This window comes from Aspergillus pseudotamarii, assembly GCF_009193445.1.
Source record: "Aspergillus pseudotamarii strain CBS 117625 unplaced genomic scaffold BDV38scaffold_57, whole genome shotgun sequence".
In the NCBI taxonomy this organism is placed as follows: domain Eukaryota; kingdom Fungi; phylum Ascomycota; class Eurotiomycetes; order Eurotiales; family Aspergillaceae; genus Aspergillus; species Aspergillus pseudotamarii.
Genome location: NW_022475071.1, coordinates 21,266 through 43,691, shown reverse-complemented (window position 1 = coordinate 43,691; position 22,426 = coordinate 21,266). Strand labels below are relative to the sequence as shown.

General features: G+C 49.9%; 8 protein-coding genes across 8 annotated transcripts; 2 read left to right on the top strand and 6 right to left on the bottom strand.

Annotated features, from left to right (window-relative positions):
- Nucleotides 1-304: 304 nt before the first annotated feature.
- BDV38DRAFT_166722 (rhodanese-like domain-containing protein) lies at nucleotides 305-1,301 on the bottom strand. Its single transcript, XM_032051887.1, has 2 exons — nucleotides 915-1,301; nucleotides 305-759 (listed from the first exon to the last, which is right to left on the bottom strand). The coding sequence occupies exons 1-2, from the start codon at nucleotides 1,176-1,178 to the stop codon at nucleotides 382-384; spliced, it is 642 nt and encodes a 213-aa protein (XP_031910165.1). The 5' UTR covers nucleotides 1,179-1,301; the 3' UTR covers nucleotides 305-381.
- Nucleotides 1,302-1,496: 195 nt separating this feature from the next.
- erg5 (C-22 sterol desaturase erg5) lies at nucleotides 1,497-4,042 on the bottom strand. The gene is made up of 4 exons (XM_032055495.1): nucleotides 3,593-4,042; nucleotides 3,313-3,463; nucleotides 2,008-3,247; nucleotides 1,497-1,950 (listed from the first exon to the last, which is right to left on the bottom strand). The coding sequence occupies exons 1-4, from the start codon at nucleotides 3,750-3,752 to the stop codon at nucleotides 1,915-1,917; spliced, it is 1,587 nt and encodes a 528-aa protein (XP_031910164.1). The 5' UTR covers nucleotides 3,753-4,042; the 3' UTR covers nucleotides 1,497-1,914.
- A 1,739-nt stretch (nucleotides 4,043-5,781) lies between these two features.
- Nucleotides 5,782-8,058, bottom strand: BDV38DRAFT_166600 (signal recognition particle subunit SRP68). The gene is made up of 3 exons (XM_032051882.1): nucleotides 7,708-8,058; nucleotides 6,492-7,631; nucleotides 5,782-6,434 (listed from the first exon to the last, which is right to left on the bottom strand). Exons 1-3 carry the CDS (start codon nucleotides 7,896-7,898, stop codon nucleotides 5,930-5,932), a joined length of 1,836 nt encoding a protein of 611 aa, XP_031910163.1. The 5' UTR covers nucleotides 7,899-8,058; the 3' UTR covers nucleotides 5,782-5,929.
- Nucleotide 8,059: 1 nt separating this feature from the next.
- On the top strand, nucleotides 8,060-12,364 carry BDV38DRAFT_166608 (putative translation regulator (Cya5)). The gene is made up of 2 exons (XM_032051883.1): nucleotides 8,060-8,243; nucleotides 8,319-12,364. The coding sequence occupies exon 2, from the start codon at nucleotides 8,398-8,400 to the stop codon at nucleotides 12,256-12,258; it is 3,861 nt and encodes a 1,286-aa protein (XP_031910162.1). The 5' UTR covers nucleotides 8,060-8,243; nucleotides 8,319-8,397; the 3' UTR covers nucleotides 12,259-12,364.
- Nucleotide 12,365: 1 nt separating this feature from the next.
- Nucleotides 12,366-15,982, top strand: BDV38DRAFT_166632 (MCM DNA helicase complex subunit MCM3). The gene is made up of 6 exons (XM_032051884.1): nucleotides 12,366-13,070; nucleotides 13,151-13,197; nucleotides 13,251-13,356; nucleotides 13,418-13,681; nucleotides 13,744-15,806; nucleotides 15,874-15,982. The coding sequence occupies exons 1-6, from the start codon at nucleotides 13,041-13,043 to the stop codon at nucleotides 15,908-15,910; spliced, it is 2,547 nt and encodes an 848-aa protein (XP_031910161.1). The 5' UTR covers nucleotides 12,366-13,040; the 3' UTR covers nucleotides 15,911-15,982.
- Nucleotides 15,983-16,203: 221 nt separating this feature from the next.
- BDV38DRAFT_166668 (Spo7-like protein) lies at nucleotides 16,204-18,122 on the bottom strand. The gene has a single exon (XM_032051885.1). It carries the CDS (start codon nucleotides 17,880-17,882, stop codon nucleotides 16,497-16,499), a length of 1,386 nt encoding a protein of 461 aa, XP_031910160.1. The 5' UTR covers nucleotides 17,883-18,122; the 3' UTR covers nucleotides 16,204-16,496.
- Nucleotides 18,123-20,252, bottom strand: BDV38DRAFT_166593 (putative alpha/beta hydrolase). The gene is made up of 2 exons (XM_032051881.1): nucleotides 19,917-20,252; nucleotides 18,123-19,859 (listed from the first exon to the last, which is right to left on the bottom strand). Exons 1-2 carry the CDS (start codon nucleotides 20,058-20,060, stop codon nucleotides 18,363-18,365), a joined length of 1,641 nt encoding a protein of 546 aa, XP_031910159.1. The 5' UTR covers nucleotides 20,061-20,252; the 3' UTR covers nucleotides 18,123-18,362.
- Nucleotides 20,253-20,769: 517 nt separating this feature from the next.
- Nucleotides 20,770-22,425, bottom strand: BDV38DRAFT_256129 (uncharacterized protein). Its single transcript, XM_032055494.1, has one exon. It carries the CDS (start codon nucleotides 22,095-22,097, stop codon nucleotides 20,913-20,915), a length of 1,185 nt encoding a protein of 394 aa, XP_031910158.1. The 5' UTR covers nucleotides 22,098-22,425; the 3' UTR covers nucleotides 20,770-20,912.
- Nucleotide 22,426: the final 1 nt, after the last annotated feature.

Below are 22,426 nucleotides of genomic sequence, written 5' to 3'. Positions count from 1 at the left end.
GGCTGGAGAAAAAGAATAAAAGTCACTTAAAAGCCTGCATGCATGAGGAATGATCACGACTGGGTTGTCCAAAAGCAAGGTGTCTGTACAGAAATGGATTTCAAGTGGCCGTGGTTGATGCCTATAGTTATGCTTGTTAATGATACTTGTGATTTAGTTTCATTTCATTGGATTTCTTTGGCTTCTAGCATATGTGATTTAATTGAGACAGTCCATACGATAACTTGACTGTTCTAATAACACATGTTCCCCCTTCATCCCAAATAACCATAACCTACAATCTAATACAATATATACAACCACCATCAACCCTCAAAACCCTTCCCACATAAGCTCAAAACGAAAGGGAAAAAGAAAGAGAGAGGAGACACAAAAAAAAAACTACTCCGACTCTCCCTCCCACCTCTCAACCCTACCCTTTCTATCCGCCCAATCCAACCAACTCCCCTCATAAACCCCAACCCTCTCGGCCTCATACCCAGCCTGCACCGCCAACTGCGCCGCAGCCTTCGCCCTCACTCCAGCCTTACAGTAAAACACAACATCACCCTCCTCCCCAGCCCCAGGCTTAGGATATCCAAATCTCGTCTCGAACTCCTCCGGCGTGAGGAAAAACGCATCCGGCTGCGACGCAAGTGGCACGGAGACAGCGGACGGGATGATACCCGTAGATTTCAACTCGGCGGGCTCCCGCACGTCAACGAGGATGAGGTTCTTTTGGGGCTTTGTTCCTGGTGAGGTCGGGAGGGAGGCGTTGATCTATTTTTGTTTTTGATTTGTTGGTTAGCATCATTTGTTTTCGCGAGTAGAGATTCTTTATGTTCCGGTATATATATATATATGTATATATATATATTTGGAAATGTGATAATTAAAACGGAAGGGCGGAAATATAACACAAGGGCAAAACATACATCCTCAAACCCCCATTGTCTGAAAGTGGGTTCACCGTCACTTTTCCACCGGCAGAAGTTCTGTTGGACTGGGGCCAACTTCATGCGACGTACGGAGGGAATTCCGCGAGCCAGACATGGTGATGGTGGTGCTGTTCCGAAGGCTCTCGTTGTTTGCGGGATGGCGCGGAATAGAGGTCTGGTTGTTGGCGGGGCGGAGATTTGCTTTGTGGTGCGGGATGCGAGGGTTGTTAGGGGGCGTCGGATGGATTGTATCGAGGCCATTTTGGTTTGTGATTGGGGTTAGTATTGTACGGGGGTTGAGTTGCAGTCCTCGGGATTGATGGAGATGGAGATGGAGCTGAGGTGATGTCAGTATGTCTGGGGGGGATTACCGCCTGCCTAAAGGGGAGGATAATAACACTACGACGGGTGGATTGTGGTAGTGTGGTTGGATGTTAGATTACCGTATGGTTAGTACGTGAGAGCGCTTAAGGGTAGGGATTCCCTGAGCGATCAGTGCAGGGTTGTGTTCCTCGTAAGCACTTAAAACCTCAGAACCTTATCTTCTCTACACTCGCTTCGGCTCATGCTGAACAAAAAAACGAAAAAGGCTCACAATTATTATTATTCTAGGTAGCGTAATCTAAAAATGGCACGTCCTTCACCGCTTCACTGTTCATAAAGCTGACGACCCTGCATGAATCGTTCAATATCATGTACGCCCGGACGGCTCGGCCTCATACATTGCGAGCGCGGGAGTCCCTGTGGCTCGTCTTCGGCACAAGCACGTTCCTAATTTTCATCCGTTAAACAAGAAATGGTAAAACGAAAAAGAACCACCACCGAAAAAAACCCCCAAAGGTGGAAGAATGGTACAAAAAAGTAGATACAGGTATAGAAGGAAGAGAAGAAGGGTACGGCCATTCTATCTCCAAGATAGAGAATTTAACACTGGAGGACCGACAAGGAAAGGGGAAATTGAAAAGAAAAAGGGAAGAATAAAATCGATTATAGAAGTTTAGGCACGAGGGCGGAATGTAAGCAGGCAGTCATCCTAAGTTGCATTAGCGCTTTGGCACGGGGCTTGTCGTAGGGTAAAGATAATACATACCTGAGGGAAGATCGTGGCAAACACCTTGATGTCTTCCGACTTGGGGGTGGTGGTGTGCTCCCACGTCATCTCCATACTGGCCTTGCCAATCATGGCCATCAAGTTCAGCTGGGCGTAGGTCTGACCCAGGCAATAATGGGGACCAGTGCCGAAGACCAACCAGTTCTTAGGGTTTTGCTCAGCGGTGCCGGTGATCCAGCGATCCGGGTCGAAGCTGTCTGGGTTGGGGTACGCCTCCTCGTCGTGGGTTGCAGGCCAGACAGATGGGATGATCATAGAGCCCTTCTTAACGGTAATCTTTTCGGTGATGGGGAAATCCTTCTTGACCAGGTAGGGGACCATAATAACGGGTGGACGGTAACGCAGAGTCTCCTTCACCACAGCACGAGTATATTCCATCTGATCGAGCAGCTCCATGGTGATAGGCGCGTTGATGTCACCATTCCGGAGACGCACGTTCTCCTCCCGCACCTTCTCCAAGACCTCGGGGCGGTCGGCCATGAGCTGGAACAGCCAGGTAGAGGCGGCGCTGGTTGCATCCTGAGATGCGAACAAGAAGGTGAAAACAGTCTTAGCGATTTCTTCGTCGGTGAAATCCCGAAGGAGTTGAGGAGGTTTCTCGGCGGGGATGCCCTTGGCGACGTCCTCCCTGTACTTCGCGGAGACCTGCTGAGCCTTGACCCAAGCGTCCATGATACACGAGACTTCTCCACCAGCAGCCATACGCGCTTTGCTCTTGGCGGCACACTTCGCGAACTCCTCCATAACCATATCCGCGGCCTTCTTTCCGTACCATGTCTTGGTGTAAGGAAGGATAATCGGGAAGTTGACCAGCTCCAAGGCAGCCGTGATCAAGTAGTAGTCATCGTTAATCTTCTGGATGACCTCATCGGTCATGTAGTGACCCACAAAAGTACGGCAAGAGATGGCAGTCATCAATTCACGGAATTCCGGCATCCAGGGGGTAGGCTTGAAGTCATTGGCCTTGGACTTCTCGAGGAAGCGCTTGAAGTACTGGTTAAAGGTTTCCTCCTGGCGGGGAAGGTAGCAAGTGAGCGCGGAACGGGTGAAGAGGCCGTTCAAGCCTTTGCGAAATTCAACATGATCCTTGCCATCCAAGAACACCCAATTGTCCTCGCCAAGCAACTTATGCGCCGAATCGACGACACAGGGTTTGACGTAGGCAGGAGAGTTGAAGATCTTCCTGGACATATCACGGGTGGATGCGATGACGACAAACCTAACGAGGTTTGGTATCAGCCGTTGTCCCAGTGCAGAAAAGATCCTCGATCAGAGACGACTTACTTGTGGAAGACGGAAACACAGCTCAGTTCTCCGCTGTCCCACTTGGCCTTGTACTCGTGGAACTTGGGGTTGACCGACTGAAGGAAAGGTCCCATGAATGGCAACTTCCATCTGGGTCCAACAATGGATCCTTTCTGATAGAAGTATCGGACTGTACCAAGTTAAGATCATCAGTCATTGTTCACAACGGATTGCTCCAGAGACAGCCGGGGAAGGGAGAGGAGTCGTAGAACGAAGGACAGGATGGAAAAATATTCGAGGGAGAAGGTAGACGACTTACATTGATCGTAGATAACAGCCGCGATAAACAGAGTCAACAAAGCCTTCCAGACATTGAAATCGCCAAGCAAGGACCCGAGCAGTCCGGAGGGCTGGAAAAGCTGAGGGACAACGGTAGCATCCGCTAAAGGGGAGACAAAGCTCCCAGTGATGTTGGCCATGATGGGATGGTGATTGGTGCTGGGAACTCTCTCGGTCTCTCTCCAACAGTGCGGTCAAGGAGAAGGAAGAGAAGGAGTGACGGCTACCCCGAAGACAGACACCAACTTCTTTCTTGGAAATTGGAATTGGCGAGAGAACGGCTGAGAGTCAGTCCCAGGGGAGGTGGGAAAAGAAAAGAAAGGGAAAAGAAAAATAAAAATTATAGTAATAGATCGGCAGACGGGTTACGGATACATTACTGTTAAGAAACACCACGTACGGAAACACCGGAGAAACTCCAGACGCCATTAAGAGACATCCCAATGGTCTCCACTCGGGTAGCATTAATTAAGGGAATTCTATTCAGAAATTACTCCGGACGGGACAGGCACTTGAAGTTGCTGGTCAAACACACTTCCAATATCCAAAGATTACATGGAATGGAATAATAGTTCGTTACTAGTTGATCAGGGTCATCCGGAATGCTGGGCTTCCGTTGGCCACTAGTCGAGGTTTCGGGAACCTTACAGCGTCCCCGGGGCCCGGTATTGCCAGGGATCCAATACGAAGAGGTCAATCAAGCCTATCATGATCCCTGTTTGTTACATTGCACGTCCTCTCCCCCTGACATCCTGGTACTAGTACTAAGTATTGGTATAGTACCAGTCCTTGTATTTGGTAACGAACTTCTGCACCGTTTCTGCAGTCGCATCTACTAGTACTAGTAGTACTACTACTACTACTACTAGTACTTACTAGCCCTAGTCCAGTGGTTGGTTCTTTCCGATACCATGATACAATGTACATCGTAAAAAACAGTACACTCTGGTAGATATGGTTCTGACTTTTTCAGTTGTTTCCCGATCATTTATTATTAATAAGGTCGAGTTATTCCGGAGTATAAATCAAGCAATCCGTTAATTTAGACTACCAGGATTATTTACATAAATATCGACTTGGATGGTATGACCTTATTCAGTCCTCATGATAGAACCCCATATCGACGGAGTACGTGCACATGGGGTGGAAATAAAGGTCTTAGTAAACCCTTGCTTCGGGAAATTGTTCGAGAAGCTGGAGGTGTCGAGTAATCAGCGAAAAGGTGATTCGGTTGTCGAGGTCCCGGTCGTTCGTGCCCCTTGGCCTGTGCACGTGTCCTGTTTCTCAGGCCAGTTAGTCACTAGTTGCCTGGGGCAGGCAATCACAACTCGAATGTAATGGACGCGGATCCGCGAACCTTTGATGGTGGATTGCCTGATTAAATACCTAACCAAGCACCATCAGTGGATCGACTGGGTTTCCCGGCATGGACAATAGCGGGTGGCTCATGCTCTGTTGCATTATGGACCATTGACAAAGAATCGTAACTTTTACACTTTTAGTACTTCTATACTTCCAAGCTGAGCTATTGATAATTCATAACCTTCTGATCTTCTAAAACGACCACTCGAGAGATATACGACGTAGTAAGTCAGTTGAACCCAGTGGCCAATCAAGATATCTGAATCTAGAGGCTAAATCATAACCAAATCAAGTATATAGTAACGAGAACTAAGTATATATATGCCTTTTCTGGTTTATGGAGTACTACGGACTTTCTCGGCCTTTTTCTTCTTTCTTGTTCTCTTGTTGTCGTTGTTGTTGTTCTGAGTATAAACTCTTCTGTATGTACGCGGACGACATATATTTGCACCAATACCATCGATCCTGCGCACCAGGTACATTTCACGGTATATGATAAACGTGCAACCAGCGTCCGTTCCTCGAGAAAGACAACAGGAAGAATCAACAGTGGCAATATACTTTAGCAAACCTAAAAAGAATGAAATCAAAAGCCACTTGCACAGCGATGTGTCTACCAAAATGCCCCATAGCCATTTGATGAAGAGCCACCTCATCATTTTTACCTGTGTCAAGGAGTGATAGTGGTAGTCAATTCCTCATCGGCATGCCTGGTCTGGAAAGGGGCTAAGGCTGTTTCAATTACAACTAGGCACTAAAGTGAACTGCCACGGTCAACCCATAGCGTTGCGTTGCACTTGTTCATATTCACTCAAGGTTTTGAATGTTGAGTCTAATCAATTAACTGGACCCATTCGAGTAGAAGTAGAAATGCCTTTGATATCCAGGCCCTACGTGCATCAAATAACGGAGGATCATTCCAACTCATTCCAAACGTAACCACCATACCCATACCTTACCGGCCAAAGCTAAACCAGCCGCGTCGGCCTCCCTTCTTTTCCTCGGTGGCTGGTTCAGTTGAGGTCGGAGCCGCACCTTGGGTGTTCACATTCTCACGGGGGTAGTCAAGGTAATTCCATGCGACGTCAAGAAACAGTGGCTTCACTGGCACTGGTTGCATCTGAGGTGGGTATGGGACGAGGTTCTTCAAATCCAAACCGTCGCCGGGGTACTCGTGCAACCGCTCAACCATCGGGCGCTCGCTGGCCGATTTCGATTGCTGCTCGGAGATCTTCTCCAGAGTGACAAGCCCGCGGTACTGTGAAACCAGGGACCGCAAGGTTGACTGGAGGGTCTGGATTTGGCTGCGTGTGATATCAAACTTCGGCAACTCTTCCGCTTCGGTGGTGGACTGAACCGAGCTCGCAGACTCCTGACTGAGCGCCAACGCTTGCGAAAACAACGCAAGTGCGTTTTTATATTTTCCAAGGATACTGTGAGACCGCCCAATGGTGAGACATCTAAAAGTTCATGTTAGAGAATTCCGCGTCGGAAAGGGGAACGACATCATGCCATACCTCAAGGCCCGGAAGTAGGAACGTTTAGCGCCAAGCTCCTGAACAAAGGTAGAATCTGCTGCCACACCGGGTAGCTCGAGGATGAACTCGATGCTCTGTAACGTAGAATCATACAAAACGACCCTTTCACGCAGACGAGCCAGCTTCTTGCCTTTGGTTTCTTCGCGTTTGGCAGAACCCTTGCTGCCCTTGGTTGCCTTGGCCTGGTCGGCCTCACCATGTACGCCGTCATGCTCACCACACAATACGCGATTACGTCCAACTCTCCATCCCACCAAAGCAAAATTGACGGCAGTGCGGGTAATCTGCAAGCTCTGCATCCTCTTGTCACCAGGATCTACGCCCTCACCGACAAGGTCATCGATGGCCGTCTTTGTAGCATCCACAGCATCTTGGCTGGCAATAATGACGTTATCGTAGGCAGCTGCCTTATCCTTCGATGATGCGGATTTGCCCGAGGCATCTGCGAGCCACGAGGCGAGGCGAGACTCCGCCGCCGCAGCTGCCGCGAGAGCCTGGGAGATTGCGGCGTCTTCCAAAGCAACGGTCCGTGACCTCCATGTGATGGTGTCGGGAAGTTGCTGCACCTCCCCGTCCGCAGTTCTCCTTGTTCCAGCAGCATCCTCCTTAAGACAGTTAGGATCCACCTTCTCGACTTCTGACCTGAGGTTGGCGTCCGACGGGAAAAAGCTGATGGCCAAAGAGGTCAGAGGCTTCGATCGTGGAAGCTTCATCTGGTATGCAGCATATCTCAAACTCGGGTCGACGGTACCAGAGAGGAGATCCCGAAATGCATCCTTCTTATTGTTTTGACCAAGTGCTGCATATATAACCCTAGATACAGAGTAGTCTTGCATACACTGTTCCCATTTCCGCTTCTCCAATGATAGGGCCCCTGAGAGTGTGGCATGGTATGCCCGCGCTTCAAGAAGATCATGATCAGTAGCACCAGAAGCTTGGTCTTGTAACAAGAGGACAAGTTCATTTGCATAACCGGCTGATTTATGCAGTCGTGAGATGATGTGGCGCCGGGCGGCACCTGTGATTCCCTTTGCTGACGGATCTGCAGAATGCGCCGACTTCATTTGCAGTGCTTGTGCCCATGCTCGTTCCGAGCTTACGAGTAGGATGTGAACATATCTATTGAACCGTACGAATCAGCACAAGTGGGCATTAGGCGGAACCGACGCCGGAGCTGCAACTGGGAAGAACATACGCAACATTGCCGTTGACATTCTCTGCGCTGACGGGGGGTTTGGCAGCATATTTCCGGCCTTTGGGTGTGGTCTGTCCGAGCTTCTTGCGGAGTTTGTGCAATTTGCGGGTGGCATGGGCACGGTAGGCATTGTAATCACCAGCTAAGAGGACCTCCTCTCTCTGGTTGAAAATATAATCTGTAATATCCATTGTGGTAGTAATTAGAGGTATCAAGTGGATAGATTGACGCCTCTCTCCTAAGGTGGGTAGGCGTCGGACTGGAGAGTGCGGGTTGCTGGCGTGGTCAGATTTCGGCCAAACGAATGACCGGCTGATTTCGCGGGATTCTCTTTTCCAGCATCGGCCGAAGCTCTTTGCTACCACCTACTCAAAATTTCATTCCGCGTCAACTCCACGACGTTTGGTCTGCGAACGCGGTCTCTGCTCCTCGTGATCCTGCCGGGGTTATCAAGCATAAGCCAGACATTTTGCTGGATATTCGGAGCGACTGTTTGTCAGCATTTTGTGAGCTTCGTGCACAAGAGACACTTCACGGTGCGCCTCTCCTCTCTTCAGCACCTAACAGTACATCATAAAGCACCGGTCTGACTTCCACTTCTGGATCGATAGGAGATTTAGAACCGATATGCTACGCATTCCTGTTCGATTTCGGTGATTTCAGGGTTTGACGCCGCAATCTTTCAAGGTAATGCTGGAACGGGCTGCCGGATGCCTTGAGAGCGCAGGACGGCGTTTCTTCCGGGATTCTAATGGCGCTATTCGAAGTCCAAGACCGCTGTATCCTAGCTTTGGGCAAACTAGTGGCACAAATTCGGACTCCCCGCATTGGCTTCCTGTCTCACCAACTTCAACCCGAGGAGTGTCGAATACAGTAAATGGAACTCCGACCGCAGACAGAGTTGCACCCGAACCACGGACTCCCTTTTTGGACTTTTTGTATCCTCCACGCACACAGGAATTTGCGGCGTCCTGTCTCATACGATCCCCGAGAAGGTTCACCGCACGCCGGAGGAAAAGGGCTATTGCAACTCTTACTAGAACGTACACGTCGGGAGCTGCGAGCCTCTACCAACCTGCTGGTGCAGATAGATCAGGCCCCGTTATTACTAGTCGCAAAGATCGAGAAGATGAACGGAGGCGGGCAAAGCATGATCTGTTGTCATTGTTAGGGGATGGCAAGCTCGGGGAATACGACAAGGCATGGTCACTTTACGTGACTGCAGGCCACCCACTTGATACGAACCCGGCCCTCCTCGCGATCCTAAGCAATTCAGAGGAAGATGTCAATCACAGACGGGTTAAGAGATTGTTTGAAGGAATCCCTGCCGATTCTCGGTCCGCGGAGGATTACTTGCATATGGCGAAGTCGTACTTGGCGGCTGAAAGGCCACTAGAGATGGACCGTATATGCCAGGTAGCACTGGAGAAGGGCCTGGGAATCCCGTGCTGGGCTTACACTTTGGCATATTTTGTGAATACTGAGCAGTGGGATTATGCACAACAAGCCTGGTTATCAAAACCGACATCTGATGAACAAGGGCTGTGGGAACAGGTTGCATCCTCTTTAACCTTTTCCAATGTACCGAACGCTTTGATCGCCCTTGCCACATGGTTGCAGAATGAAGTCGCTAATAGTTCAGCACGCGAACTCGCCCGGTTCCTACTTGACCACACCTTCTCCACGCCCGGGATCATTGTGAAAACAGCCACAGAACCTCTGCTCCTACTTCTGAAAGAATATAATGCCTTATCCATACTAACCCCTAGTCATTACTTCAGTCTGATGAAGACTCTTCAGTCATCTGAGACCCGATCAATATTCGTTCGGGCCATTGTGGTGTACCGTAATTTTCGTTGGCAGATGGAAAATGAAGTGCCACCCGCAAAGCTGTTAAATCAACTCTTGAGACGCTTGTCTACCTTTGAAATCACCATTGGTATTCGGTATCTCTTGGATGAGTTCAGCCTGTTTCATGGCAAGCCCTCAATCGATGCCTATAAGCACGCGCTTATCGCCTTCTCAAGAGCTGGTGACGTGGTGAACGTCAACGAAATATTTGAAAGGTTCCTGTCAGATCATGGGAAGCCGTTGAGTCGGAGGCTTCTGACTCCCTTGTTATATGTACATGCGAGATATGGCAATGTACAAGAGACTCTCCGCCAGTTTGCAAGGATATCGGAAGAGTTTGGCCTGGTGCCGAATGCTGTATGCTGGAATATCCTTCTTACGGCATATGCCAATGCTGGTGATTTGTCTGGAAGTTTTACCACATTTAAGAAAATGATCCAGCAGGGCGTGGAACCAAGCTCCCACTCTTTTGGCACACTGATGGGACTTTGCGCTAACAGAGGCGATATTGACACTGTACGTCAGCTGCTCGCTTTAGCAAAACAGCGCCATGTGCAGATCACCGCTCCATTTCTTGATACCATCGTGGAGGCCTATTGTAACAATCACCAGTTGAACATGGCTGAGAGCGTGGCAGAGACTTGTCTCGGTTTGGATGTGAAAGGCTCACGTGTGAGAATGTGGAACGTGCTTCTTTGGAATTATGCTTTCAGAATGGACTTGGAATCGATCTCTCGGGTTCGTTCCCGTATGGATGCCGCCGGCCTGCAGCCTGATGGCATGACGTATGCTGCCCTCATGCTTAGTTTGGTACTCATTGGACAGACGGATTCTGCGCGTCGCATTCTCAGAACGCTTCATCGAAGCCATCGGATGTATGCCACAGAGTTCCATTACGCCATAATTCTGTATGGTTATGTAAAGGACCGCAATCGGGACATGGTCCACATCATCTTCCGCGAGATCAAAGAGCGTTTCAACCGACCTGGGTTCAGCTCAAGTTTGCTTGTTCTGAAAAGTCAGCTTCAGCGCGATTTGCAGCTTATCAAAAGCAGCAATAGTCAGGTGGATAGCGCCAGTGTTCGCCTTGATAATGCCGAGAAGTTCCTTGCGGAGACTATCGCCGAGTTCGACACCACCAAGTTGGCTACGAAGCTACCGATGCCCGGTGTTGGTAAACAAACGATTAGTGACGCTTTCCCCGCTATGTACTATGAATACATCATCACGGCATATGGCACAAGGGGAGCTTTTGTGAAGGCCAGAGAGCTATTCGATCGATTCATTAAAGATCGGCAGGCGTCGACTACCTCGGAGAACGTCTATGACAAAGCACCGTTGCGTCTACTTTCCGCGTTGATGCTTGCCTACCTAAAGGCGGAGCAACACAAAAAGGTAGAAGAATGCTGGAAGATGGCATTTTCTCGTGCCAAAAAGTTGGCCCGACGCCCTACAGTTGATGAATGGCTTTCCAGCCAGCTACCCTCCACAGAGATCATTGAACCACCTCGGCCAACTCTGCCTAATTCTGTCGGCCATCACAAGGATATTTTGCTAGACCTGGACGGTTGCATTGCCGAGCGACCGAAGAGGTCAGCAATTTTGCCGGCATATCAATTCCTGCTGTCCCGACCACTGTCTTTGTACATGCGTTCCCTTGCCTATCGGAACGAGACTTCGAGGATTCCCCAAGCCGTAGCGGACGTCGAGAAAGCTGGCTTTATGTTGACCACTTACAATTGGTCCACTTTCGTCCAAATGCTTGCATCTTCAGAGAAAATATCCGATCAGACTGAGGCATTCACTGTCTTTGAGCGAAAGTTTATGCCAAATTTCCCTGGATGGAAAAGCCTTCGACGAGGATACGGACTAAAGCCCCCTGGTGTGCCGGCTGGCATCGACATCATCGAAAACCCGACGCGTGGAAAGCATCCTAACCTTCTCGGCAAGGAAGGTCGCAAGTATTGGAGCAAAATCCAGCCCGAGTTCATGCAACCTACTTATGTCTCCATGGTATATCTGGCTTCTGCCTTGCTCGGCGCCCGAGAAAGAAGCATCTTTGATGGAGGGGCAGAACTTGGCTCTCTTCATAAAGCAGCCCCCCGAACTATTGAGGCTATCGCCGATATGCCTTATCTACGCGAGAAATTCCAGGGCGTCTTGCTCCGACGTCGTCAGGAACAAGGAGACAAGAAGGAAGACATGGATGGTCGTGAGCATTTCGTCTGGACTGGCGGCATCCTTGGAGTTGGCGGCCAACGGAGACCAATTTTGGAAATTGATGAAACGACTGGTGAGCCAACTAAGGCATATGATGTGGCTGAAGAACGAGCGCAGCGAGACGCCAAGTCTCAAGGAGCTTCAGTACATCAAACCGACGTACATGCAGCCGGTGGTGTGCAGACTCCCAAGGGCACTTCTACACCTGCAGAGAAGACCATTGACTACGAAGATGAGTATGATATTGAGGCTGAGTCGCTGTTAGAGACAAGACGCAATGCGCAGCAAGCCAACGATGACTTGTTGGACAATGAGCATCACGAGAACATCGACAGTGACCTTGCAAATGACTCCTCCACCTTGACTGATGATCTACTTGCCATGGACGAGGATGCTTCAGATGATGGCTATGACCAATTGATGGAAGAGGTTGTTGATGAAGAGGCCATGTCTTTCGAAGAGTCGAAAGAGCGTAATTAGAAGGAGAAAGGTTGTTGCATTGTATATACCAGAACACAAAATGTACCATACCACTTATGTATAAGAGATATCTAGAGAGTGTACGAATATTATTGGATATAGTTCAACTTAACGCTTTCAATTTTCTAGCACCAGTCTCTGGGCTATAGTACCTTTATTGTTGATATTTCCCAGTTAGGCAATTCACAACTTGACACTCAAAACTTAAAGAGATGGGTTGTCTCGTACCGCTGAGTCATCACTCATTCCGCGTGTGAACGCGTTGTGGGAAAGAAGAACCACGCGTTCCAATTATGCCCGATTGGGACGGCGTGTTTCCACAGCTTTGAGAAAGATCCTCCGCCATCCCACCCGTTGTCAAGGGCGCAACGAACCAAACCATCCCCTCCTCTCCGCGTTTCTATGATTTAGCGTGTGCTATCGAAATTTATAAGGACCATTCGTTGCACTGAAATCACATCGATCAATTTGAATTTTTACTAATACACCCCGTATAATTGTCCGTGAAGCACATTATCACCATGGACGGAGTGCAGCTCCGTGATGAGGCCGCTCAGGATAGAGTGCGTGCCGCTATTGAGTTCCTCGATCCCCGTAAGTCACTATGGGCAGTGTTGTGTGGCATTAGAGCACGAAAACTGATGAATCCTTTGTTCCTTTTCAGGTGATGATGCCAGAGCCAGAAGGTCCGTCAAGTCGAAAATCAACTCTGCTTGTCTAAATTACTGTTTCAAGATGTAGCTTCTGACCTGCAGAACAGTTATCGTGCTGATATCGTGTTGATGCTAAATCGAGGACTTCGGCGCTTAATAGTACGTTCTTGCGTGTCTGCCTTGAAATGACGATTAGCGTATACGGAGCTAAAAAAAATCTTTTTTTTTTTTTCAAATAGGTCAGCATTGACGAGATCAGAGCGCATAACCGTGAATTGGCCGATGGGTAGGTGATAATTCGTTGGACAAAGCCCACAATATGCTAATCTTTGAATGAAGGCTTCTCACCTCCCCATTCGATTATTCCCAAGCTTTCGATAGAGCTTTGAAAGACGTTATCAAGACAATACCGCACCGACCTTCTAGAGAGACAGCAGACGAAGTGGTATGTTATTCTAGCCATATGCGCTCATACACATAAAATATGGGGGCTGACAATCGAGTAGAACTACTACTGCGCCTATGTCGGGGCTTTTGGAGAGTTCTCTTGTAACCCACGGACCTTGGGTTCGACCCATTTGAACCGGATGATCTCCCTCGAGGGCATTGTGACAAAATGCTCTTTGGTCCGGCCAAAGATTATACAGAGTGTGCATTATAGTGAAAGGAAAGACAGGTTCTTGTCGAGGAAATATAGGGATCAAACAATGACGGCCAGCGGAGCGACAAGTTTGAATGTTTATCCTCAGGAGGATGACGAGAAGAATCCTGTATGTCCAAAGCTACCGAGGTGTACTGACTGTAGCCAGCTAATTGTGTGTTTGCTTTTCAGCTCATCACGGAATACGGCTACTCGACCTATATGGATCACCAAACCATTTCGATTCAAGAAATGCCAGAGAGAGCACCGGCCGGCCAACTGCCCCGGAGTGTTGATGTGATCTTGGATGACGATCTCGTGGACCGAGCCAAGCCTGGTGATAGAATTCAGTTGGTAGGTATTTACCGGTCTCTAGGAAATCGAAACGCAAACTCGGGCTCGTCGACATTCCGCACACTTGTTTTGGCAAACAACATTATTCAGTTATCATCGAAATCCGGTGGAGGAATTGCGCAAGCCACTATTACCGACACAGATATTCGCAACATCAACAAGGTTTCCAAGAAAAAGAACGTTTTTGAGTTGATGTCTCATTCCCTCGCGCCGAGTATCTACGGTCACGACTATATCAAGAAGGCAATCTTGCTCATGCTGCTTGGTGGCATGGAGAAAAACCTCGATAATGGAACACACTTGCGTGGTGACATCAACATCATGATGGTTGGTGATCCTTCGACAGCCAAATCTCAGCTCCTCCGTTTCGTTTTGAATACTGCGCCCTTGGCGATTGCAACAACCGGACGAGGCTCATCGGGTGTCGGTCTTACAGCCGCTGTTACGTCTGATAAAGAGACTGGAGAGCGCAGACTGGAAGCTGGTGCAATGGTTCTGGGAGACCGCGGTGTGGTCTGTATTGATGAGTTTGATAAGATGAGTGATGTAGATCGCGTGGCGATTCACGAAGTCATGGAACAGCAGACCGTTACCATCGCGAAGGCTGGTATTCACACGAGTCTGAATGCTCGTTGCAGTGTCCTGGCGGCCGCTAACCCCATCTACGGACAATACGACCCCCACAAGGACCCGCACAAGAACATCGCCTTACCGGACTCTCTCTTGTCTCGTTTCGATTTGCTTTTCGTAGTGACAGACGACATTGAAGATTCCAAGGACAGGATGGTGTCCGAGCACGTCCTTCGTATGCATCGTTACCGTCAGCCTGGCACTGAAGAGGGCGCTCCAGTTAGGGAACAGCTCAATCAGACCTTGGGTGTTGGACTCGAGGATAACCAGGATTCAAACCAGCCCACAGAGGTGTATGAAAAGTTCAATGCCATGCTTCATGCTGGCATGGCTAACACAGGCCGGGGCAAGAAGAAGGACGTTGAAATTCTGAGCATTCCATTTATCAAGAAATACATTCAATACGCCAAGTCCAGAGTCAAGCCCGTGTTGACTAAGGGAGCCGCTGACCACATTGTTACCACCTACTCGGCGCTGAGAAACGATGAACTGTCTGGTAATCAGCGCAGGACATCGCCTATCACCGCGCGTACCCTAGAGACATTGATTCGTCTGGCTACCGCTCACGCCAAGTCCCGTCTGTCCAACAGAGTTGAAGAACGGGATGCAAAGGTTGCTGAATCTCTTCTGCGTTTTGCCATGTTCAAGGAGGTTCTCGAAGACGAGCGCCGTAAGCGGAGAAAGGTCACTACATTCGACGAGGACTCCGAGAGCGAGTCCGAGGAAGACTCTGATGAGGATGATACTCCCGCACAAACTGCAAGTGCCACCCCGCGGTCAAGCCGGAGAAGCGGAGCACTGCGCGCGCGTGCAGCTGCGAATCGTTCCACTACCGATGAAATGGACGCTGATGGAGACGATGCCTCGGAAGATGGCGATGGTCTATACAGCGCCAGTCCTCGTGGTCAACGGTTACGGTCGAGCCAGGGCACGCGTACTCAAACGCAAAGCCAGTCTCAGATGTCTGTAGCATCTTCTCAGCCAGCCTCACAACTCATCGACTCCCAGACAGACACTTCGCAGCCCCAGACATCGTCTGCCAGTGCGTCCCAGCCGATACAGCCTGCTCGTCTAACAGTCTTCCGCCAGGCCCTGGGCCCGCTCATGGGTACACGACTGTTCACCACAGGCGACACCGCTGACGTGGAAGAGCTCATTGGGGCTGTGAACACAGCAGTGCGTGGAGCACGATCTCTCGGAGAGAGCCATGTGTTCCAACGTCCCGAAGCAATCCAGGCCTTGAGGGCCATGAACGAGAGAAATGAATTGATGTAAGCACACACTATCTAAAGACTTTCACGTCAAGAACTCATAACATGACTAACATTGAATCTCTAGGTTCCTTGAGGATGACGAGACCGTTTACAGAATTTAATAGCATAGAGAACTGGTGGAGTTTCAGTTGTATGGTCGACTTTTGATTGGGAGCAGAAAAGGGATTTATGTCGGACACGTTAACTTCTAATGTCACTTTCATCCCCATCGACGGGTTAGTTCGGCGTTTCGGAGGGTTTTTAGTCTATACATTGCAGATGTCAATTGGCCCTGACATTAAGTTCTGGTCTTCGCATTTGGTGCAATAAACTTTCGTTCCTTGCATAATACCTCGAAGTATAATCCTTGAAGCTTCTTGGTTCTTCGTCCAGTACCACTTCAATACATCCACAACCATCGATGTAATTATAGAAAATTCCATCTATATCACTGTACAGTACGTCTTGCCCATTCCCATCTTCTACTAAGCAGAATGCTCGGTTCTCAACCCACTTTGGTAAGCCAGACTAGATCACTGAAGATATAGACAAAAAATTGAATTATTAAACCGAGATAAAGAAGTATGATGAGAGAAGAGTGCAGAAGAAAAGAGATGGCATAGAACATAGTCACACGTCTTGTACGGACATGCTATGATGCATCCAACATTAGAAACCGGGGTATAGATTCAAAGCTTGAATTACAACTTATATGCTAGTTTCCTCATCTTTGACTTTGTCGGACTCCGCTAGGAAACCGGAGTCGTCGGAAGAGAAAGACGAGGTACGCACACCCTCACTGATCTGTGCTTGTGTGAGGGGTGACACTCCCCGGGAAAGAGTCTTGGATTTCTTCTTGCGGTGCTGATGTCCTTGCTCGGAGCCTGACGCCGTAGAATTAGGGGTTAGGCTTCCCCGACGGGGACGGCCACTCATAGACGACCTCGACGGAGGACGGTCATCGGTATCTACGGGGGTGCTGCTTCGGGATGGCGTCCGTGAGTGCGAGTCCGAGCGCGTGCTACGCCGGGCAGGCGATTTCGGCTCGTGGCTCAGCCTAGAGATGCTGGAGTGGTGGGAATGTCGATGATGGGCTTTGTCGTCGGCGGACTTGGTAATTGTCGCTGCAGCGGCTCGGCGACGCTGCGACGCCTTCCACCCAATGCCAAACCACCAGAACCAGCCGCCATCCTGTTGAGCTAGTTGGCGCTCCTTCTGGCGCAGTTTCTGACGCAGTTGGGCACGCCGTTCGTTCTCCTTTTCCCAGAACTCGGTGCGGTAGTCATCCCAGTTCCCACGGAACTCTGGAGAAAATGACTTGGGCAAGAGGAGTAGTCGGATATAATCGCCTCCCGGACTAAGGTCTTCCTCCACCAGGCCCGATTCCATGTCCATATTGTAGTACGGCTGGTGGTGCTGCCGACCACCAGCGCGTTTCTCCAACGCAGGCCTTTCGATGTATTGGAAGTCTCCAACCGGGGAAGGGAAGAGTGGGATGGAAAAGGGGAAGAGGAAGGAGAGGTATGATAACAGCTCCTGCCACCAGGGACCGCGGATCACAACGATCTTGGTATTCATCGTGCGAAGACCACGGTTGGCGACGGCGAGCCAGCGCCGCGGCCAACGTACTCCACGCTCCCATTGCCCCGTGCCCCAGACCAATAGTGCCGTAACCACACCTCCGAGTAGCGCAACCTTCTCCCACATCTCCACCACCCAGTACACGGAGCCGCCTACCCCGCGGCCATCTTCGCGAGGACGGAGGAACAGCGCGTAGGCAAAGTAGGTGATCCAGGCAGCAAGCAGTAGAAGGAAAAATGTGTTCTGCCGCCGGCGTTCACGCAGTGCAAGGTATTGAGCCCGAAGAGAACTTTCTAAGATGAGCAGGTTCAGGTAGATCTGAGGTGGTGAGGATGGCAACGTTGACAGCGGGTCCGGTGTTGACGGGGGTGGCGGGGAAGACGGATCGGAAGAATTCTGAGGGTATGACTGTGGAGCAGAATTCAATGCGTCGGACGATGTTGATGAGGACGAGAGATGATTTACAGGAGCCGGTGACCCCTTAACCAGCTGATCCAGGCTTGCGGAGGCCATGTCCGCGACAGTCGACAAGCAGAAGGATCTTCTAAAGCAAAGGGAAAGCGGACGGAGAACAAATAAACTGAAGGATCAGAACAGCACGGCCTTCACGGCCAGGCGCTATCTCACAGCATGGAAGGTAAAAGGAGTGAGAGCACGAAGGGCGCAGACAAAGATAGAATCGTGAAGGAAACGTTGAACTGTTGGAATGATGGGTTTAGTTTGACGCTGACAATAGATTACCGTCGGTATCGTATTGGTTCGGTATCGCACTCGGAACAAACCGACTGTCACATGATGGCGATATCCAAACACGATCCAAGCAGCGAGACCAAAAGCAGATCAGCAATCCCTTGATACGTATTCATAGTCTAATTGTATACATTATGCATATTCACTTGCCGCAGCCATTAACACCGTGTACCCCGACAAAAGTAATCCAGAATCGCTCTTTATAAACAGTAAAATAATGAAAGAAAAGAAGTCTATGTCTTCTTATTTTGCATCCTTGCGACCAACATCTTCCATCTCGGACAGAACCAAGCTATTAAATTCTTCCCATCCATCCAGATACACATGGTGGCCCGAATTCTTGATGACTACAACCTTGGCCGAGCCGTGGTCCGCCTCTCGCTGTTCCGGGGTTGCGTTTTGAAGCACCCGGCGCTTCTCTTCGTCAAGCTTGGCTTTTGCTGCCATTCCACCTTTAACATCCATCCAGTCATGATCGCCATACATGAAGACTATGGGGAGACCATTTTCGCGCTTGGCGGACGTTGACAGAGACGAGCCTGAAGCTATGGTAGAGTCGGGCTGCGGTAAGTTCTGGCTAGACGACTCTATGGCCTGTGTAGTTTCTTGCGTAGAGGATGAGGGCATCTGAAGCACCTGTCTTCCTACCCCCTGAATGCGCCTGATTAGGGGGCTGCGTGCGAAGGCACCGGGGGCGAGAATGTAGGCGAGAGCATACTCTCCACTGCCCCGTTGGCTAAAGATCGAATATGAGTAATCATGGAGAGCCTTGGCCTCGTCCGCAGGCAAATGAGAAAACCGTCGGGATGTCCAGCCCGATACAAGTCGCGGGCCTAGGGGACCCGCCCAGCGAATCAGGCTGAAGGGAGATATATTGGCCTCCCACAGATAGGCAAACCACTTGGGAATCATTCGTCGGGGAGGCCGATCGGAAGCAGCACTTCTTGTCGGCGGGCCTTTTAGGAGGATGTTGTTGTCACCTTTCTGGATTGTCTCCGGCGGCACTGATGAAGCGGACTCTGCGATTTTGCGCTGATCCTGGGAGAATTCATTGGCCATCGTGGACTCGGACGGCATATCTGCTGACACAGCATATGGGTCTTCCGGAATCCCAACCGGTGAAGCTAAGATGAGCTTGTTTAAGCGACCAGGATATTTAAGGGCATAGGCGACCGCCATGTAACCTCCCAAACTATGGCCGAGCAAAGTGAAGCGATCGATTTTGCGTTTGACGCGCCATTCCTCCAGGGCGTCCACAAACCAATCTTCCGCCTCTCTGATAGCATCTTCACGGTCTTTCGCCTTGATACGGAACGGCGGCCGTGTGCTACGGCCCATTCCCAGCAAGTCTAGCGCATGTAGTTGCCACCCTTTCAGTCGGCTCAGAGGTTCAAAATTCTTGTAGAAGAAGCCCAACCCGGCTCCATATCCATGAACCATCACTAAGTGGTGGTTTGCTTCCTCCCCAATTCGCTCCACAGAAAATTCGTTAAGAGCTCGATTTTTGCCGCTCAGCTCGACCATGCTGGAGCGCCACCTCCGAGGACCATAGGGATCGTTGAGTGAATTGGCCGCTACCTCGCCCTCCTGGCTGTGGTCGGCCGATTGTAAGCTCCCCGGTTCGCCACTTGGGAGGTTACTTGTTTTTCCGGTTTGCAAATGCGTAGGGGGTTCATGTTGAAGGTAGGGCAAGTATGAGAGAACCTTATGCTCGGCTGCGGCAGCCGGCAGACTCGACCACTGGAAAGCCATCTCAGTGACTGACACTTGAGCTTATTTCCGGGTTTGACAACATACCCATTGACTGAAGCCTTCTCTGTAACCTAGTGGGAACCAGGCCGAGGGTGGCGGGGTTGCGCTGGCTCCGCGAGCCGCATGAGGGGTACCGCCCTGGTGGGAGGCTAAATCGTCCTTGGACGATTCCAAGGATTGCGAGGCCATCGATGAGGCGTGGCGACCAAGGAAAAGGGGGCCAGACGACGCTAAGGGATGTGGATGTTGGAATGCGACCCAGGATCGAGAGACCTGAGAGGTAAGCGAAGTAAGTCGCGCGGTAGACACCTTGTTGCGCAGAACAGAGAGTGACAGAGTAATATTCTCTGTCACCCGCAGAGAGAGACGAGGAGAAAAGCAAGGGCAGCAGCGGGACTTATATGAATGGTAATCGAGGCCCGTAGAGACCAGAAAAGGCAAATATCGGGCGGATGAGAAGCCAAAAGCCGCTTATGTCCGATCCAATCGAACTAACCCCGAAGCAGGCAACGATGGATGACAACAGGCACAAAGGAAGAAGAGAGTATGAAAAAGAATGTCGAGGAATTGAGTCTTAGCGAGGAGTTAATCTAGAATGGAGAGGTGGCGGAGGATTGTGTAGACAAGATGTAAGTAAAGTACTATACATAACAAGAAAAAAAGACAGCAAGCAAAAGGACAATTGCAAAGGAACGATTGGGCGGGAGTGAGAAGTGGAAACCCCAACAGGACGATGACGCTCAACTGTCCCGTAATGGAACATCGCGGATCCCGAGAGTATTGTTTCGTATCGTACCAAAACAATACATACTATACCAACTACATACTCTACTCCGTATATACTATAGTAAATAACCACCTCATGATTTATGTTTTATGCTACTATACTCTCGATTGCCCTCTAGCGATTTTATTTACTGGGAAAGTCACGAATATTTGACAATTTTACGCCCTCCTCTAATGATTCTACCGACATAGCCTAGAGGAAGCCTCAGTATATCATCACAACAAATCGCCTCCCATCACTAACCCGCTCAAGCCCTAGGTAGACCTCACGATTCGAGCGCTGGAATTAGGACCAGATATGCTCCTCCGACGGTATCTCACACCACCAGGGTAGTGCGCCATGGTTCTACCCATGGCTCTCGGGGACTCGTTTTCGTCAACCGGTGTCGTGCTCCCCGGCGTTGTGGTTCTGCTGCTAATTCCACTGCTAGGTCGTAAACTAAAGTAACCGCCAGAGCCATCGGCTGGGTTTACAACATAGCTGTTGGTATGGGACGAGCTCAGCATCACAGAAGGAATGTCTCCTATTGATTGTCGGGGCTGTGAGTGTGGCGATACTGCTCTTGACCAGGATTCAAGTGCAGGATTCTCCGGCCGAATCGATAGAGACAGGGATAATGAGTTCTGGGTGCGCATGCTTAGGCTGGACAACACCGATGTGGTAGCTGAGCGGCGATGGTGGAGGCCATGGCTATCATCAGGGCTGGTCAATATTTGTCTATGTCTCCAGGGTAGCGAATGCTCCGAAGGCTCGTTATTCCTCATGCCAAGTGGTTGCGACGGCAATTCCAACCGATTATTGATGGAAAGCCAGGCCCTCTCGTCTGCCTCCTCACTTACGCTGTTACTGGAGGATGAAGACACGGATCTTGAATGAAGTCCATAGACTTTAGAGGATGACGCCCAACAGCGCCATCCACCTACGCCCTCGAAATCCCTCCTCTCGTCGCCACTAATCAGGCCGAGAAAGCCCCGCAACGACGGGTAGTACCCATTTTTATGAGGCTCTCCTCTTCGGGTTCGTCGTCCATCAATGTCGTGGAGCGCACTGTCCTGGTCATTTGATTCTTCAATATGTGAACTGTTGCGTCGCTGGCCGCGGCCTGGCCGACTATGGCTAGGGGAAACTGGGTTGGACTGGTAGCAACTGGAGTTTGAGAAATGGATGGACCTGCCGTAATCCAATGAACGGCGCTTTGGTGTCGTAGCAGCTAGCGGTGTCGTGGGTTCAGAAGGGGCGAAGTTTAAGAGGGACGAGGTGTTGGACGTGGGAATGACAAAGTAATTAGCGATGATCGCATAGCATAGTTCAATGTAGATCACGGAAAGCCGTAGAAACAAAGCCAGCACAGAGAAGCAGATGGTAATATAAGCCGATATGACGAGAGGTATAGAGATGAGGGCGAGAAATGGTAGTGTAAAGAAAGTAGTGGTTGACATGAAGACTTGTAGAAAATATATAGTACTCGGTTTCTAAATTGAGGGGTAGATGTAGCAAGTTAACCACGCTATGCAATACCAAATTGTGTGATATGAATCGTCAAGAAGAAGGCATTTTGATCTTTGAAGAGGGAGGCAAGAAGAATAAGAAAAGCATCGATCCATCGGCTTACTTTGTTAAACAATAACCATAAAATGCGGAGAAGCAGCATGTGACGATCTACTGCCTCAGGCAGCAATTAGTAGGGCCACGGATGAAACTAAAACGATTCATTACATCACAGTCCCAGAGCCGGTATTTATGGAGCCTTTCTGACCTCTTTAAACCA